The sequence below is a fragment of the Tympanuchus pallidicinctus genome, unplaced genomic scaffold (genome assembly GCF_026119805.1).
Source record: "Tympanuchus pallidicinctus isolate F22 unplaced genomic scaffold, pur_lepc_1.0 scaffold9, whole genome shotgun sequence".
In the NCBI taxonomy this organism is placed as follows: domain Eukaryota; kingdom Metazoa; phylum Chordata; class Aves; order Galliformes; family Phasianidae; genus Tympanuchus; species Tympanuchus pallidicinctus.
Window position 1 is genome coordinate 7,623,796 of NW_026294813.1, and position 17,356 is coordinate 7,641,151.

General features: G+C 35.0%; 1 protein-coding gene across 1 annotated transcript in view; it reads right to left on the bottom strand.

Annotated features, from left to right (window-relative positions):
- Positions 1–17,356, bottom strand: part of NDUFS4 (NADH:ubiquinone oxidoreductase subunit S4) — a 44,529-nt gene that overhangs the window by 14,408 nt on the left and 12,765 nt on the right. Inside the window, exon 2 of the mRNA XM_052670240.1 lies at positions 10,327–10,405. Within this exon, the coding sequence (XP_052526200.1) occupies positions 10,327–10,405 (79 nt within the window). The remainder of the gene's footprint in view (positions 1–10,326; positions 10,406–17,356) is intronic.

Consider the following 17,356-nt stretch of genomic DNA (forward strand, 5'->3'; position numbering starts at 1 on the left):
GGGGATTTAACTTGAAGGGTTAAAATTTTAGTAACAACGCAGATTTTATTTTAAAAAATTATCTATATATATATATTCATCAAAGGCTTGCATGGAGGTAGCAAAAAGTACTGTTTCAAACTTCAATCTGACAATACTGTAACAGCAGTGCACAGTTTGCTACTAGGAACAATATCCAGAAACCCTGAGTTCGTGTAAGCCAATGCCTGCTTCCATTGTGATGCATGTTCTCTTTTCTTTACACCTTCTTTATAATTAAAGTGATTTCTGTGATCTTTGTCACAAAGTAACTAGTGGTTTGAGACACAGGGGAGAAAAACAGAAAGCAAATCCTCAATCAAGAAATGCAAATTCAGAGCAAGACCCCTTGTTTGTGCATGCTTTGAGAAGTTGCATTTAAGAAGTTAGAAGGAAGCCAGACCTGTTAAAAGCTGTTCCTTACCCTAATGCAAGATGTAATGCTTCTATGTAATATGCATGGACTTCAAAAGTTGAAAGGGGGTGCTAAATAGTGTACACAATTTCCATACACAGCAGGTAGTGAAGCAAGAAAAGAAGGGACACAGTTACCCTCGTTAAAGAGATGCACAATAGAGAACTGTTATGCAGTGCTACCATAGGAAGGTCTATGCATCAGGGATGCTGCGGCTGTTAACAGCTTAAATGTGTGCTATATTTTGTTAATTAGTGCACACAGCTTTTAAGCCTTCATTGTGTTTTAAAAAGATCTTTTTGAACAGTAACGGATTCATTATTTCCTGGTGGGTTCATAGGACTTCAACTGTTTAATCATAATCCATAAATAAGTGGCTGAACACCACTGGACAAAAGCTATTTCTTTGAATCTACCTGTACGGTTAAAATGCAAGCATTCTACAACCTTTCTGTAAAAAGCAGAATCATAAACAGAATGTTTTACTGTTATTTTACAAGCCCTTTTTTTTCATCTGCTCTATCTAGAAGTTTGTTGTAATTTGTGCATAGACCTGTAGGTCTTAGCCTTTAAGGTTACTTACAGGGCACAAAATCATGGTCTTCTAACTTCTAATATAATACCAAAACCTGTCATTAAGATAAAAAGCTTGGTATTCAAATTCAGTGATTTATTTTGATTCACTACAGCTTTCTTTTAAGTACTCTATCACAGTGGGGGAAAAAAATCAAAGGAGAATACAATGTGCAAATATGTTTACTGAACAGTGATAAAACAGTAAGATTTTTTATTCTTTTGAAACAGGCAATACAGATGATATTCAGCCTCTGACTTATCAGACAGACAGAATTAGATGACCCAGGAATGCTTTTGAATGGAACTGGCATGGTGGCAAAAATGTGTTCCCCTAAGAAAAAATAAAAAACAGAACAATAAAGAATAAAATATGAGTGCTGACTACATTTTATCTTTAAAAAGGTTCTGTCCAGTTAACATGTTACTCAATTAAAACTTTCAAATATGTGATGGATAACAATGATGCTGGCTTGCACTAAAAAAGTGGATTTTTTTTTTTTTTTTAACATAAATACACATCCAAGTCTGTAAAGAAACACTGTCCACTTCTTCATGAGTTGGTAATAGGAATTACTCATCCTATTCTTATTTTTTATTTTTAACATATGCAGCATAATAATAGTATCTCAAGAAAAAGATACACTGTTAATTCTGCATGTCACGGCTTTGTCAGCCCACACTTGGTAGAAATTTCTTACAATTCATGTTCTTCTCACTTCTTAACCCAATCTTCAGACTAATAAATAATAGAATAAAAGTTGTTTACTCATCAAGCAAAGGTGTTCTTTTGCACAAAAAGCAAACAGATGGACATTATGGAATGGTTAGAATTGAATATGTCAAAACAGAGCAACTTCCCTATAGTGCTTCACAAGACATGAATTAAAAAAACTCCGCAGTCTGAATATTAGATCCTTTCTCTATGGTCCTCGTCCTCACTCATAGTTTAACATCCATAATTTGAGAAAGCAGCCAAAGGGTAGTTCAAAGGCACTTGAATAAGTTGTCTAAAATAATATGCTGTCTAAAATTGGAAGACCACCTCTTTACATTTCATCATCGATGATCTGAGTTGAAATATGTACTGAAGAAGCACCAAACTCTACTGTAGCATGCCTGCACCTCTCTTGCTCCTGCACAAGATATTCTAGGATTCCCATGAGATTACAGGGACACAGTTTTCCCTTCCAGATACAGAAAACTTTTTCTTTTCTTTCTTAAAAAAGCAGTTCAGCTAGAACTTCACAACTAGAAACAGCTTTCAATTCTGCAAGCAGAACTTGTGCCTCATCTACAGAAACTTTGATCTACTACATAAACGCAGAAAGAGACATTTTAGTGAACACAAAAACAATGGCATTACAAGGACTTGTTTACTTGGTACTCCTCTCAAGACAAAAAGAATTCTTGTTATCTACCAAAATATTTCATAACAGGGGTTACTATTTAAGTATTCTAGACAAGCTAGGAGTAATGGCACTGTTTGTGAGAACCTGAAAATATGACCTAGCCTCTGAAAAGAAAAACCACTTCACAAAACAGCTCTGAAAAGGAAGTTACTGCTTTATGCCTCTTGATTACTAAACTATATCAAGAGCTTACTTTTGTTCTTACTAGCAGTGATGCTTACATATTTGGACTTAGAAAACCAAACAAGCATTTGCAAGTTGAATAACCTGTTGGAAACCAGACAAACTAAACATGGCACAATGCTACTCCTTTAATTTGTTCTGAACAGTCATTGTAGCAAGCTCTTCAGAAAAAGTACTCTTTGATAGAAAATAAAATACTATGTAATGAAACAAACAACCTCCTGCATACCCTTCAAAGAGAGATATTCTTTGACCCAGTGCTCCCAGACTAAAGCCTTGAAATTTCTGCACAAGAATGCTGCATGAAGGAAGTCCAGACAAAACAGACACTTGAGATGTAGGCAGGCTGTATAACTTCAATCTCAGACACTCTTCCTTTCAATATCCAACACAGATAGCACTGCCATGCACCCAAAGAAAAGGCACTCAGAGGAAGAAGCCCAAATCATTTCCCCTATTCTAAAAAGAAGTATGCCTATACAAGGATGAAGATGCAATTGCAGCACATTGTTATAACAGTGGTTCACTTTACACTAAGTTCTGGGCTCTTTGCAAAATATAGTTATCTAAAATGAAAAAAGAAATCAAGCTGCCGTTTACTCATATAGCAGTATTTATTGCTCTTAAAAGACGGTACGTTTGAATAGAATTTCCTTAGCTTCTCTAACTGCTTAAAGGCATAGGAAATTTCTTCATCTAAGGTAGTAAATCGTTGCCTGCAGACATTCTTACAGAAAGCTGTGTGTTGGTATCTAGCCAACCAGGTTTTCTAAACCACTGCAATCTTGATCAAACTGTAACTGCTTAAAAAAAGAGTTGCAGCAAGCAGTATAGACTGAACTGAGCTACAATTGCTAGAATGGAAGAAGGATTTAATTGCCAAACAGCAAAACATAGTGAACTAGCAGTGCTGAAAATGTATATATAGCTACATTATCTGAAGCTACACACACCTGAGCTTGTACAGCACTGAAGATCAAATTCAACTGCCACATAAAACTACAAAAGAAACTGTCAAGTTATTTATACTATCTATGTTTAGAAATGAACACATTACTCTGGTAAACCACTATGATATACATGAAATGAGAAGGATTATTGCTCTTCTCAGAACTATTATAAGCTTTAAATACTAGAGGTCATATTAACATGATATCCAAGGCTTTTTTTTTTCCTCCTTAGAGTAATACTGTTAGACTTCACTAAGAAAAAAAGAAAAAGAAAAGCGATGTTTTTAAAGATTATGTTTTGCAATAAAGATCTCAGACACACTAACAATGACTATAAAGAATAAAAGAGTTTGAGTATTTAATTCAATGCAAGCCGACAGTTTAAATAAATATTCGTGATTCAAGCAGATGCATTTGTATTTTTATCTGTGAACATTTAGCTTTCTTTTGAATATTTCACTTGTACTGAAAGCAAGCATTACTTCTGAAATACTCCCAGAATGCAGTTTTATGGAAGGTGTTGATCTAATTGAGGAGAAAAACAAACAGAAAGAATACAACCTACAAGAAAGAAGTTTAGGGGGAAAAAGAAAAGAGGAAAAGCATAATAATAGCGGTATCTCCACCTGAAATCCACAGAGACTGCCATCAAGGTATCTATTCTTGGAATAAAACTTTGTCACATCACAGACTGTACATACAAGGCACACAAAATTCTCTAAGCTACATTCCTCACCTAAAGAGGAATGCTGTCCTAAATGCAATTCTTTATGGTAACCAGTTGAATAAATACTGCAGTTAGAGTGGATTGAATGAAGAAAAGATCATTCTAAATTCTTTTATCCTATTAAAATGCTTTACGAACAGCTTGAACTCATCCTTAAGAAATAACCTGTAAGGAGTTAACAGTATATGAGAAACAAACAAACAAACAAACAAACAAAACATCCACTGTATGCTTATTAACACAGTAATTCTTGGAGAATTCTCGGCTGAACAGCAGTTTTCAGGAAAGAAAATACAGTAATCCTGCCTTTGATAACTGCATACTTTGCCAAGTATCTCTCTGTACTGAATTGCAAAAACAGCTCCTATAAGCAGTCCTTAAATGCAATATCACACTGTCTCACACACAATTTTGTGTCACATCATTGCATTGTTTTTCAGAGTAAAGCATAGCATATATCTTTGGTTCTTGGGAAAGGCTCTTAGGAATGATCACATTTTGCAAAGCATGCTAGGGTTTTATTTGCTATGTCCTTTATTTCACAGCACTGTAGACTATCAGATTGATATGATGAAGTTTCATCATTCCAGGCTATTTTTCACTTATTTGTATATTTATTTTGAGCTGCAGTATCATCTCTGTTTATTATGAGATATATATATATATATGTCCATGTATCACTGTTCAAACTCAGAATGTAAAATTTCACTATTTTCCATGCCTCAAGCAACACTGGGATTTGGACGAATTCGTACAAGATGGCTTCACCCTGAAAACACTGTGATGACTGCTAATAATGCAGCCTTACAGAAGAAATGAACCAAACTATTTCTGCAACTGGTTACTGAATGTCCACCCGTGCTTTCTTCCCCTTAAGATGTTTGTCTTCTGAGAATCCTACTGATACACTGTTGCTCCTGGATTATCCCATAGTAAGCACAATAGACATTATTTGTTACCTATGGACAGCAACAAGGAAGCTACTAAGACTCCTGGTCCCCAGTTCACAACAGTTACTAATCAGTTTTGGTGTAGGCTGCTGCAGTATGTAGCACTCACAATCCTCTTGAACACAATCTAGAAAGTACGACCCTGAAAAAGCTGACATATTTTCTGCACCAAATTTAACTTATATTGTAGCACACAAGGTATCTTAAATAAAAGTTTTGTAGAAATTTGTCTACAATGAGAAGGAAATCGGCCCTCCACTATCTTCAGTAACAAAATATCTGAACCATGATGAAAAAATTCACAGTATAGAAAAAGAAAAACCAACCAATTTTAGGACAGCAGCTGAAGTATCAGTTGCATTACTGCAGTTAGCCTGTCATTCCTGTAACACATCCCATCTCTATATACTACTGCCATGCTGCAGAAACACTTTTGTACCATTACAACTGCACTTGATAGCACACTTCTTGAATGCTTAACTCTGCGCAGCAATCCATTCAACTCATCTTGGCTTTATACAGAATATAAACATCTGTAACATGGCTAGAACTAACTGCTGTTCTGTAACAACTGCTCTACAATATTCCTAGAATCTCTCAAGTAACCAAACTCTTCAGCTGCACTTTGATTTCATTTTTGTTTTGAGCCACACCATTTACTGGTGAAACATGCATGCTGCTATTGAGATGCAAAGGTTATTTTCTGTGAGTTCTAATTTTGAAATATTGTTCATTCAACCACTACAGAAAAGTCCATTTAGTGATAAATATTTGGGGGTAATAGACACAGAAGTGTCTAGGCTGTGGGTGTCCAATTTTTGGGTTGCCTGGGCAACGCTGAGTGAAGAGGAGTTGTCTTGGGCCACATACATGTAGGTCATTCCAAAAGTAATGCCTCCTATTTATTTCCATGGAAACATAAGATACAAAGAGCACAATAACACTATTGGATAGAGCAAGTCCTTAGCTGCAAAACACTATTTTTCAGTACGATCACCATCATTAGCTATGCATTTTTGTTAACAAAGAACAAAAGTCTGCATGCCACACTCAAAAACTGCACCAGCAGAGGTGATCTATTGTCACTACTGCCAAAATGCACCACCACTACCTCACTATGCTCACATCCACTACTTGGTCTCCATCAACATTCAGCAAGTGTCAATGAATGTCAGTGCATGTCATTCTTTTCCACATGGAGAAGTTCAGTGACACAACTTAGTTTCACATGCACTTCCAAGTCAGACATTGTTATGTCAGACTGCCCTTCTGCTGCATCCATTACACAGCATTAAAATGTACTGGAATACTGGTGGGGAGGTTCAGTTGCTATACCCCCAACATCTGCCTCTGATGTTGTGGACCAGCATCATAAAATAGAAGGCATTATTTTCAGTCCTCATAAAATACATGATATAGTTAACATACATAGAAGTTAGAGAATTTATTTTAATTTTTGATTATTATTATTTTTTTCAAACATAAGAAAGATAGCAACAAAACCATTAAACCAGGTATTTGACCTCGCTGTCAAATCATTGAAACTAATCCATCAGACTGGTTTGATGGCAGTGGTTGCAATACTTCGTGAGTTCTCAAGATGTTCAGCAGAGACTTGATGAAATTTTACTCTTTTCTGAACTTCATTCTTGACATCAGTTGTTCACAAATGTATGTAATGGCAAAAAGTGATGATAAGAAAAAGGTATGATTGTAAAGTGAAGGGTACTTCTTTCTGGTAAGGGAGGTCTTATAAAAGTCTGGAAAAGAGAAATGATCAAATTTTTATTGCAACTCTATATATTCTATTTGGAAATTCACAGGTAATATATTTATTTTCACTGAAAATGGAGTCACAAATAAAAAAGTAATGATTTTTTTTTTTCAATTTTGAAATTTATTTTCAAGACAAAAAACCTTGGAAATCAAGTTACTTCATACACACAAACAGTTAAATTTTTCAGAACACTACCTGAGGGAAATTTGTTGCCAACAGCCTTTGTCCTCTATAGCCCGTATTTCCTAATGCAAGCAGGGTCTTGAGAGACTACTTTTCACCCAGCTATTTGTCCAGACTCTTAGAATATGACCTAATTCGTGGCCAGAGATCCAAAATATGACACAAGAACTGTATTTTTGTTTAGCTTTGTTCAATTTGTATTACACTATTTGGATTTAGCTGCTGACTACAATTATTTTATTCAATACTCGCAAAAAACAGCCAATAATTCAGGCAAAGATACTGTTTTTTGAATGTGTTCTATGTACACTGAGCATAGCATTGATAAATCTTTTTTTTTTTTTTTTTTATCGACAACCCTATACTTCAAATTCATTTTTCTCTGTTTCAACAGAACTAACTTTTCTGTCTTATTCAACACATGCTGGACTGCAGGCAGAAGGCAACTGGCTACCACTTATGTTATACTTTTCTCCCTTCTATTTCATTCGTGTTTTCCACGAGAAGGAATATTTTGTTCCTTTTGGATTCAAGCAGATTCTAGGTAATTCAAAGGAATCCCCGTCAATCAGGTTCTAGTTAATGTGTGTGCTCATGTAAGAATATGAAGTCCACAAAAGTACTGAACATAGACTCAATTACAATAACGAATTAGAATTTTGTAATGGCCACAGTGTTACTCTATATTAGCCTTGTAATCATCAACTCACAGAGGAGATGAGTTTCCAAATATGAGTTACAGAAGGAATACAGCAAATGGAAAATCATATCACATTTTCTGTCTATTCCTGCATCTTCTTTCTGATACATACAAAAGCTACCTGTGAGGTGGTGTCAGATTTAAAATATGCATACTGTATAGTATATAACTATATAAAAAGGCTAACAAATTCGCCAAAATATAATTTAATGACTTCCAACCATTGATGCCTGTATCTGGCAGTGAAGGCTTTTTAAAATTAAATGTTATTTTAAATACTGTTTAATCACAACTTACAGTGAAATAGTAGTTTTATTATACCTCACAATGTCATTTAAAAAATTACCTATTAAATTACTTGTAATGTAATGTTAATTAAAATTAGGAAATATGCTGAAAAAATCTAAAACATATTAATATAATACTCTATTTATACACATGGTTTAACACATATCTAGATAAATTCTGAAAATCCTGAAAAAGGTGAAAACCACATTAAACCTCATTGTGAAGGCCCTCTTTTCTAATGGGATATGCAGTTTCGCTTATTAATATCAATTATTGGACATTTTATGGTACTAGGAATAATTATTTAAAGACTTATCTAAATATTCAAATGAAACTTTAGAAAATCTACTCTAATTTGATATCATTTTGTTTCAGGCCCAAGAATCTGGGGGAAAATATTTGTGCACCCAGAATGTGCACTTCTGTGTGAATTATTACAGGAAAATACCCTTCAATCTGACATTTAACCTAATATTCAAAATAGCTGGGGATTTAACGACCATTTATTTACATGTTTCTACAACTGACAAGCAAACAGTGGACTTGAAAATGATCCAATGGCTACTAACATCAGATCTCAAGAACATCCCAATGACTATGTGTGCCTTCAACTCGATAAGAACACACAGAGATGTTAGAAACAACCATGCCATTTTCAATTCATTTACACTAATACTGAGAGAACAGGACAGTTGCATTTCAAAGTAGTATCACTTTAACTCAACCGTAAGGATAAACTTTCACTGTTAGACAGACAAGGTAATGCAAAACCCTACCTTAGGATAATGTACGTGTAACTACAAAATGGAAGATAAAAGAGTGTCTATTTTGTGGGTCTGCCTTTGCACTGCAATCTCTTTCTGATTTACGCAATCACCGGAGGTCACAACAGGGAAATCTGATGGCGTAAATTCAGGTATTATAAATATTCTACTTAGATTTTTTTATACATTAAAGAACACTGTTACAATAACCAAATTTAATTTATAATATGTTTAGGGAAATGTAGGTCTATTGACATGGTGCATCTTATTTACATAGTGACTCATGAACTCCTGCACATTAAATGAAACTTCCTGAAACCCAAGTTATGCAATAAGATTAGCAAGATAACCATCCTAGTAAAATATTTTTCCCTTATTTTTGAACCTAGGATGATGTTAGAAATTTTTAAATATAGAAAAAAAAATTACAAAAAAATACATATTTACAGATAGGTAGAAATTATTATTGCTAAATGTAAATTACAAACTGAGAAATAATAGTCCTGCATAGTTGTCAACCTAGGTGCATTTTTTTCTAATAATCTGTTAACCTTCAGCTGTCTCAATGTGTAATGATCTCTAAAATGTTCCATTTAAAAATACAAATCCCAAATATTTCTTTTTGTTTGTAAGTAGTTAACATAGCTTCAGGATTACAAACAAGCAGATACAATATGAACTACATATGATGGGAATTTTTTTTCCCTGAAGATTCAAAAGTGATATGAAAACCAATGAAAAGCATGCTTTTGCTGTGATGCATTCCCTTCAGAAGTCTTACAAAAATTATACTATTGAATAATGTAAACATAAGTGTCAGGTTGCATCTAGAGTAACAGACCACACATTATGGAAGAACTTACAAGAAAAGATTGCCAAATTTCTGATCTGCTACTGATTAGCAGAAGAATGTTATGCGTTTGTTCCTAGTTGTAATCCAACCTTCATGCATATTCAAAAGCTGGAGTATATGTACATAGCAACAATAACCTTGCATGCCTCTTTATGCACACTATTTTGTAATACGGGTCCTAATGAGGATAATTTTAGGAAGCTGGCAAATTCGGTATGATTACACTACGCAGAAAAATACCCAGATTTCAAGAAAACTTGTTACAAATTACAGCTCACACTGATCCTTGACCACAATGTAATAATAAACAAGGTACTCATCACTTTATATTGCTTAATACTTGGAATGCCATATTTCCTTCACATAGTTGTTTTACTAATGCTGCCTTTTAAAAAATGTATGAAGGATTTTTGCTTTGTAGTTCATATTTGTATGGCTTTCCTAGAAGAGCACAGAATACCATTCTGAATGCCTATTGTGTAGAAATAACCCTGAAGGCTGTATCATAGCAGTATGCAGCAGAAAACCCTTACCAATTTTTCATCAACTGTGATGAGTTGCGTGTCTCGAGTTTGGTCCTGTGCCAGCCGCCATGTGGAAGTGCTCAGTGACCTGCAGTGCAAGACTTGAAGTTAAAAAATGATTCATGCAATGAGAAAATAGAGGCAGACAAATCTTACATAAACAAGTTACTTTAACAATATCCGTCTTGTAAAAAAAATTGAAGAGGGAGAGATGAGGGCACAAAAATCCTTTTTCTCCCCAATTAGTTCTGTCTGCTGAGTTTTTGGCAGACTCCCACTTAGCAGTTCACAACAGGCTGCACTTTATGTCAGCCTACAGGCTCTCTGTCACAGAGAGACTGCCAGTGGCAAGGACTGTACTGCTCTATATGAATGTACAGTAGCTGGTTTGTCACGAACAGACAGAAAAATACAAGGCTGCTGCAAGTATTCTGGAACTCAGATCCTTAGAATGATGGCATCAGAAGAAAAAAATCCTAAACCTATTTGTAATGGGAAAGCTCCGGTTCCACACTTCAAAAGAGAACATTAACTTTTTTTTTTTTTTTTTTTTTTTTTTTTTAAGCAAAAAGAAAAATCAACAAACAGAACAAAAACTCAAAGCTAATAATTCAAACAAAATTTTTTGTCTTTGAGTAGGCAAAGTTCACAACCATTTTGCTGCATTACTAAATCAGTACAGGCCAACTTATTAGCTTCTAGGAAATGTGATTAATCTTTCTTCATAACTGCTAAACCTGCAAGGTACAAATGGAAACAGTGAATCCAATCCCACATCACTGAATTAAGAAACAGAATTTGCTGTAAGTTTGCATTATGTCAGTGATGTCAGGATTAGGCCTTATGAGTGCAAATCATCTTTTGGCAAAACAATGCAACAGCAAGTGAAGCAAGCCAGAAAGCACAATTCTCTGAGCTAGTAGTGTGCTTCATGTTTAATTAAGGTCATTTTAAACAAAGGAGGCACAAAAGTGCAGGAATACAAACAACTAACCAGGGGCTAAGCCACTTAAGTTCCAACTGTTCTTCAGAAGATTACTCAACTTGGGAAGCCAGACATACTTGCAGATGCAAAAGAACTTTTAGATTTTGCCTTTGGGATGCTTATGACTGTACTTCTAGTGATTTAACAGTACTATCTTTTGAGGAAACCATCCACAATTGTCTTCAAAAAAATGGAACAGCTTTTTAATAAGAATTTCACAAGAGTCTCAGAAAATCTACAACACAGAAACAATCTCCAATCCAACTATACAGTAACTACTGAACAGGCACTACTTTAAAAGGTATACTGGGATAACTAACATGCAGTCATTCAAAACCTATAGAATTACAACAGCATACCTTACAAAGCATATTAGTAAGACAGGAGAACATGGAAGTTGTAGCTAAGGATAGAATCCCAGTGATGCATACGCCTACTCATGTCTTCCTGTCTTAAATCTTTCACCAGTTTTTGTGGATTCTGGTGACAGTGCATTTCATAGGTCCATAGAACGATGTAGGTTGGAAAAGACCTTCAAGATTATGAAGTCCAATCAGCAACCTGATAGACAAAGTCCCATCACTGAGCCATATCCTTCAGAGCCACATTTGAAGATATGAAAACAATCACTTGGAAACAAGTATTACAATGCTACATAGAGAATAGCTGCAACTGGATGTAGAATGTTAACTAAATGAGCATTCAATTTTCAGACAATATTGGCATGGCAAAGTTCTGAGGAGGAAAAACTTACACTGGAAAGGAATTTGAAATTAATCACTGAAAAATAAGTCACAATAATATTGTAAAACAAAGCAAAAATTGAACTCAACAAATAAAGCATACAGAATCACACAGCTTCATGACATGGACAAACATGCATTTGAAATGAAAAAAGCTGTAAGGGCACTCAAAAGAACAACACAAAGCTTTTGAGGAAGCCAAGGAATCCAAGAACTTCACATCCAGATGACAGCTATTCTGTTACCTCAAAATCTCTGTTCTCATTTTTCGGTTCGCACATATCAAACAAGTAAGTCATAACAAAGGACATAGTAATTCTGCAGTATGCTAAAAAGATGCTTGTAGATGCAACCATTGCGCTAAAACAGGAGCACAATGCTTGACTTCCAGAAGCAAGCAGCTGAGAAACACATTATTTCCAACCTCAACCAAGGCAAAACATTATAATGGGAAAAAAAAGTTTATCTCCTCATGTCCTCAGGAATTTTAGTACCAAAACAGCATCCCACAGTTATTGTAGAACACTATATGATGTGGTGTTTACTCTATTACATAGTATCTGGCCAAAGAAAGATCATACAATCAAACTGTAGAGAATTGCTGAGAAAAAAATGTGATATAAATCAAGAAGCTTTTCCTTGCTCTACGAAAAGGTCTGAGGGAAACATGAAGGGTTTGAGTTTGCCAGGATTGGAATAATTAGGCTGATCAGAATCACACATTTTCTTTGTAATATAAATGCAATTTGAACAAATTCTCAAATTGAGTTTGAGCCAGCTTTTTAATATGAAAAAGCATTTAGCAGCTCTAAAAAGCATAAAAGCCATACCCTTCCAAAATTATTTCCACTCAGATTATGCCATCTGACATACTTTTTACTTAGGTGACTGCTCATTTTAGAAATTTCTTCCTTTGCAGAAAAGATAGAAATTCATACCATTACAGTTGAGAGAGAAAAACACATATATGTAAAAAACCCCATCAGATAAAAAGTGGGCAGAATCTTTCTCTGTGATACTACTACACTGCACACAGGATGAGTTAATGTTTTTGCACAAGGTGTCTCTGTCAGATGGGATAAATTGGAAGGCATCCCACCTTACAGCTCTCCATGATGTTTAGCTCTCTTCTTCAAAGGCAGATAGACAGTTTTTGCTAACAAGTCAATTTCTACTCCTTTTCACCACTTCAGAAAAAGTTCACCTATCCCTGGAATTAGTAACCCTCTTCCCTTCAATATCATCTGTCTGCTGAGGTCTGAATTAAAGGGAGGTTGAATTTTCTTTAAGAACTTTGTAATTGAAAACTGTTTGAAAACAGGTAATTGGACAGACAAAGAGTTTGAAGCATAAGTTCATGGAGGACTCTGTGTAAGAATACATAAAACATCAGCTTTGCTTTAAAGATGACAGACTCCTGGTGCTATCATTTGTTCCATCTGTCATAGGAAAGTATCCTAGAGCATAGAAATATCAGCAATTTGAAACTATCATGCAATCTGAAATATTACTATTTAAAAGTTAATAAAAGTGTTACTGTTTCCCAGAGAACTTATTTAATTTTCACCAAGTTTCCTTGCACAGTTTCCCCTATGCCAGACATTAAGTTTAGGAAGGAAACTTCTTTCCCATAAAGCCTCTTTTGGAACTCCCACAATTGTAAGTATCATATCATCATACATATTTTCCCTCACAAATCAGTCATACAGTCTTGACAACACTTACTTAACCTTTAAATTTAATGAATGTATGACCTAAATACCTCAAGTGACTACTCCATCTCAACCTTTTATTCTGTCCCCAACAATAAAACAATTCTCACAAGATTTCTAATTAATACTTAATTGTGCCCACATACACCCTGAACCTTTAGATGGCTTCTCTGACAGACCAAACTGCAGAAGTACAAAACATACTTTTTATTATTTCAGCTCCTTGTGACTCTCCTTTCTTCTCATCTCTGGAACTGTAATCTGCTTTTCTCTTTTTTTCTTTCTAAGCAACTTGGCTTAACATCATCGCATTTTGCCTTTTTCAGCTTCTTAGGCTTTCTTTTTCCTCTGGCCAAAAATCTCAGGTTGACACCACAAGAGGAGAAAGTCCCATTTCCCACTCTGTTCCACAATGAACCAAACTCTGATTTAAAATTACTGTACACAGAATATTTTAAATAAGTACATTAGTATTTTAATTCTAAAGTTCAGAAACCCTAGAGAGTTTTATACATAGCAGCTAGTAACAATCAAGCTTTCTATCTTCTAGGTTAATTAATCTCCCATCCAAAATACAGATCAGACAAACTTCCTTCACACTATCTATCAAACAAAATCAGATGAGACTCCAAGTTGGCCAAAGCTCCACTGCGGATCTGCATAAGCACTTTTTCTTACAGTGAGTTCCCTACTGATGAACAAACAAGCTTTAAGTGCAAAAGCGGGGGTTATTAGAATAGTTAGCCTTTTAAAACAAATGAACAAAAAACTCAAAGTGACTTAGACAAAAGTAAAATTAAGGTTTATTAAAAAGTCACTCATGTCCTCTCTGATCTTCCTAGTACTTTCCCACACGCTCAGTATGAGGCTAATCAACTCTGTAGCTTCTTGGACTGTAGGAAACCTTACACAAGTTCTTCTAGTCTCTAAGAAGGCTTTATTTCTGCCAACAAGGAGGCCTGGCTGCGGCTGCTGGAGATGCATCTGGCACCAGCTCCCTTTTCCTCAAGGACATTTCCTCTCTTAAATATAGTCACTGTATTAATGGAAGATACATGTTTTGTTCTTTGAACATTAACACGAACACAAAGGTATCTTTGTCTTTCCACAAACACAACTAACTTGGCACGAAGCTGGAGTAGGTCCATCACCATCTCGAACATCATTTGGTTTACAATTACAGAAGTGATATTTCCTCCCTTCCCTTCCCAAATGTGTTGAGCATTTGAATTCCTTGAATCTGATCTACAAGATCCTGCATAGCTGTTTCACACTATCATCATTTAATCATTTCTATTATTTAGGATCACTTCACTATAATAATGTCTGCATTTCACTTAAAATACAACTGTTTATAATACAATTTAGCACGAGTCTAATCATGGCCTACCTCAGCATGAAGTTTAAGATCTGCTATAAAACAGGACACTTCAATTACATTTCTGGGTTTCAGTGTTAAGAATTTCCAAAAAGATAGGGTAACTTTTTCTTCCCTAACACAGTCCTTTAGAGAAGCATTGCAGACATGAACATTACATCCAGACTGGATTATTGTTAGGACTCGTTGTTTTAAAATCTCACAGTATATTTAAAGTTCTTTTATACTGAACAAAGAGAGAGGAATAGAAAATTGGCAAAGGGTACTCTACAATGTCTTCTTGGTAAATATTTGTAAAAAAAAAATACTTTCCCATCAGTTCAATAATATTGAATGAATTAATGATGAATACAACTGAAACTCTGTATTTGTAGACTTCAAAAAATTCAGTAAGTTTTACTTATTTTGGAAAAACCATGATCAGCTACCCACATGGATGTCTTCTACAGGAAGAGGTCACTCCTCTTCTACAGTCAGTAAAGTCACAGATCGATTCTGTAACTCTGCTAGACAAATGGAGGGGCCCATTATGAAGGCATATGAAATTTTTCTATACTCAGTACAGCATGTTCATCAGTGCATAGTCTCTTGACTACCCTACCCCATTATATAACAAGGAAACAACAGAGTTCCTTGCTTCTGTGGACATATGTCTCTTCTTACATTTCTGACAGTAGAGGCCTCAGCTCTGCTGATACCATTAATTAGTTCTGTTGAACTGGAACAACCAAATGGTTGAGCACAGAAATTTTCGGTGATACTAGGATAAAGGAAATTAAGACATTTGGCTTAAACTTTTACCTTAGTAACTTTGGATATCTATAGTCAACTTTTTAAAATTATCAAACATGAAGTTTTTAAGAGTCTGCTAACAACCAGTATTTAACACCCATATGATCTGTTTATTTAACCACACAAGCTTAAGTCTTGCAGAACAGGATGCCAGCCACAGAGGCTCTGGAAATCTCAAAAGAAATACCCACAAGCCTAGTAGAAGGTGACAAGCAGCCATATTCACAAGACATGAGTTTGCCTTCCACAAAGAGCAACACTTACCGGCATGTTATACAAAACCAATATACAAAAACTTATATTTACCTGATCTAATCTAAGAGTTGAGACTGAATTCATGGCAGGAAAAAAAAAAGACTCCTTAACCTCTTTGAGCAACACATCTGACTGTTTGATCTATTAGCACCCCCTTTTGGTCAACTGTTGGAGATATACTAAACAAAAAGTAGATTCTATGGCACACATAATCAGATCACAGCATAGAGACAAAAAAAAAAAAAAAAAAAAAAAGTCCAAGAGAAAGACTCATGAAAAATGAAAGTACTCATTAAGAATTAAGTCTACATGGAGTTTTAAGTAATCTGTGACTGAATGATCAAAATGACCAGCAGGTGTGCATATACGGATGCTGTACCAAGCCCTCTGACGTGCAAAATAGGTAACCATTCTTAGAAAGCCAATTTCTTTATTATTTATGATTATTATGGCATTTATTAGGAACAACAAAATTTAATTTACATGGTTTATAGTCACCATAAAAACTGAAATTCTGAACAAGTACAACATGGAAAAACTGCCAGGTCAGAACTCTCCACAGCACCCAACCTAGCCACATGCTGTAATTTAATAAACTAAAAACAAGTTAGTATAATGCTCTTTCATGTATAATGAACAGGTCATCAGTGACCTGTTAAATCATTTCAGATACAGTTCAGATCATGGCATTCAAGTCTAATATAATGCATTTTTATACAGAAGGCTCATAAAGCTGAATTTGTAGAAGATAAAATACGATGGGATGATTTATTGGTAATAGATTTATTACTGCAACTAAAGTGACAATGACTTATCAAACTCGATGATACCATATTTCATCCAGGATATATTTATTATTCTTACAACATAAACAAAATATAGGATAGTTTATAATACCAAACAGTTCATGTGGAATCCATGTGGTTCTGTTTTGTAGTATAACCTGCATGACTAGCTTCTGGCTTTGGAGGTGAAGCACATTTGCCACTTACACACTCTCAAACATTAATGGTAATACTTACTTGCAAAACAATGCTAAGTTATAAACACTGCAAAGATGGTTTCTGGATGAATAAAAGGAATACTGAATTGTTTAACCTATACTACTGCCATTTCTATATTAAGCAGCAAAAAAAGACCAATGTTGAAATAGAAATGTATAAACACTACATAA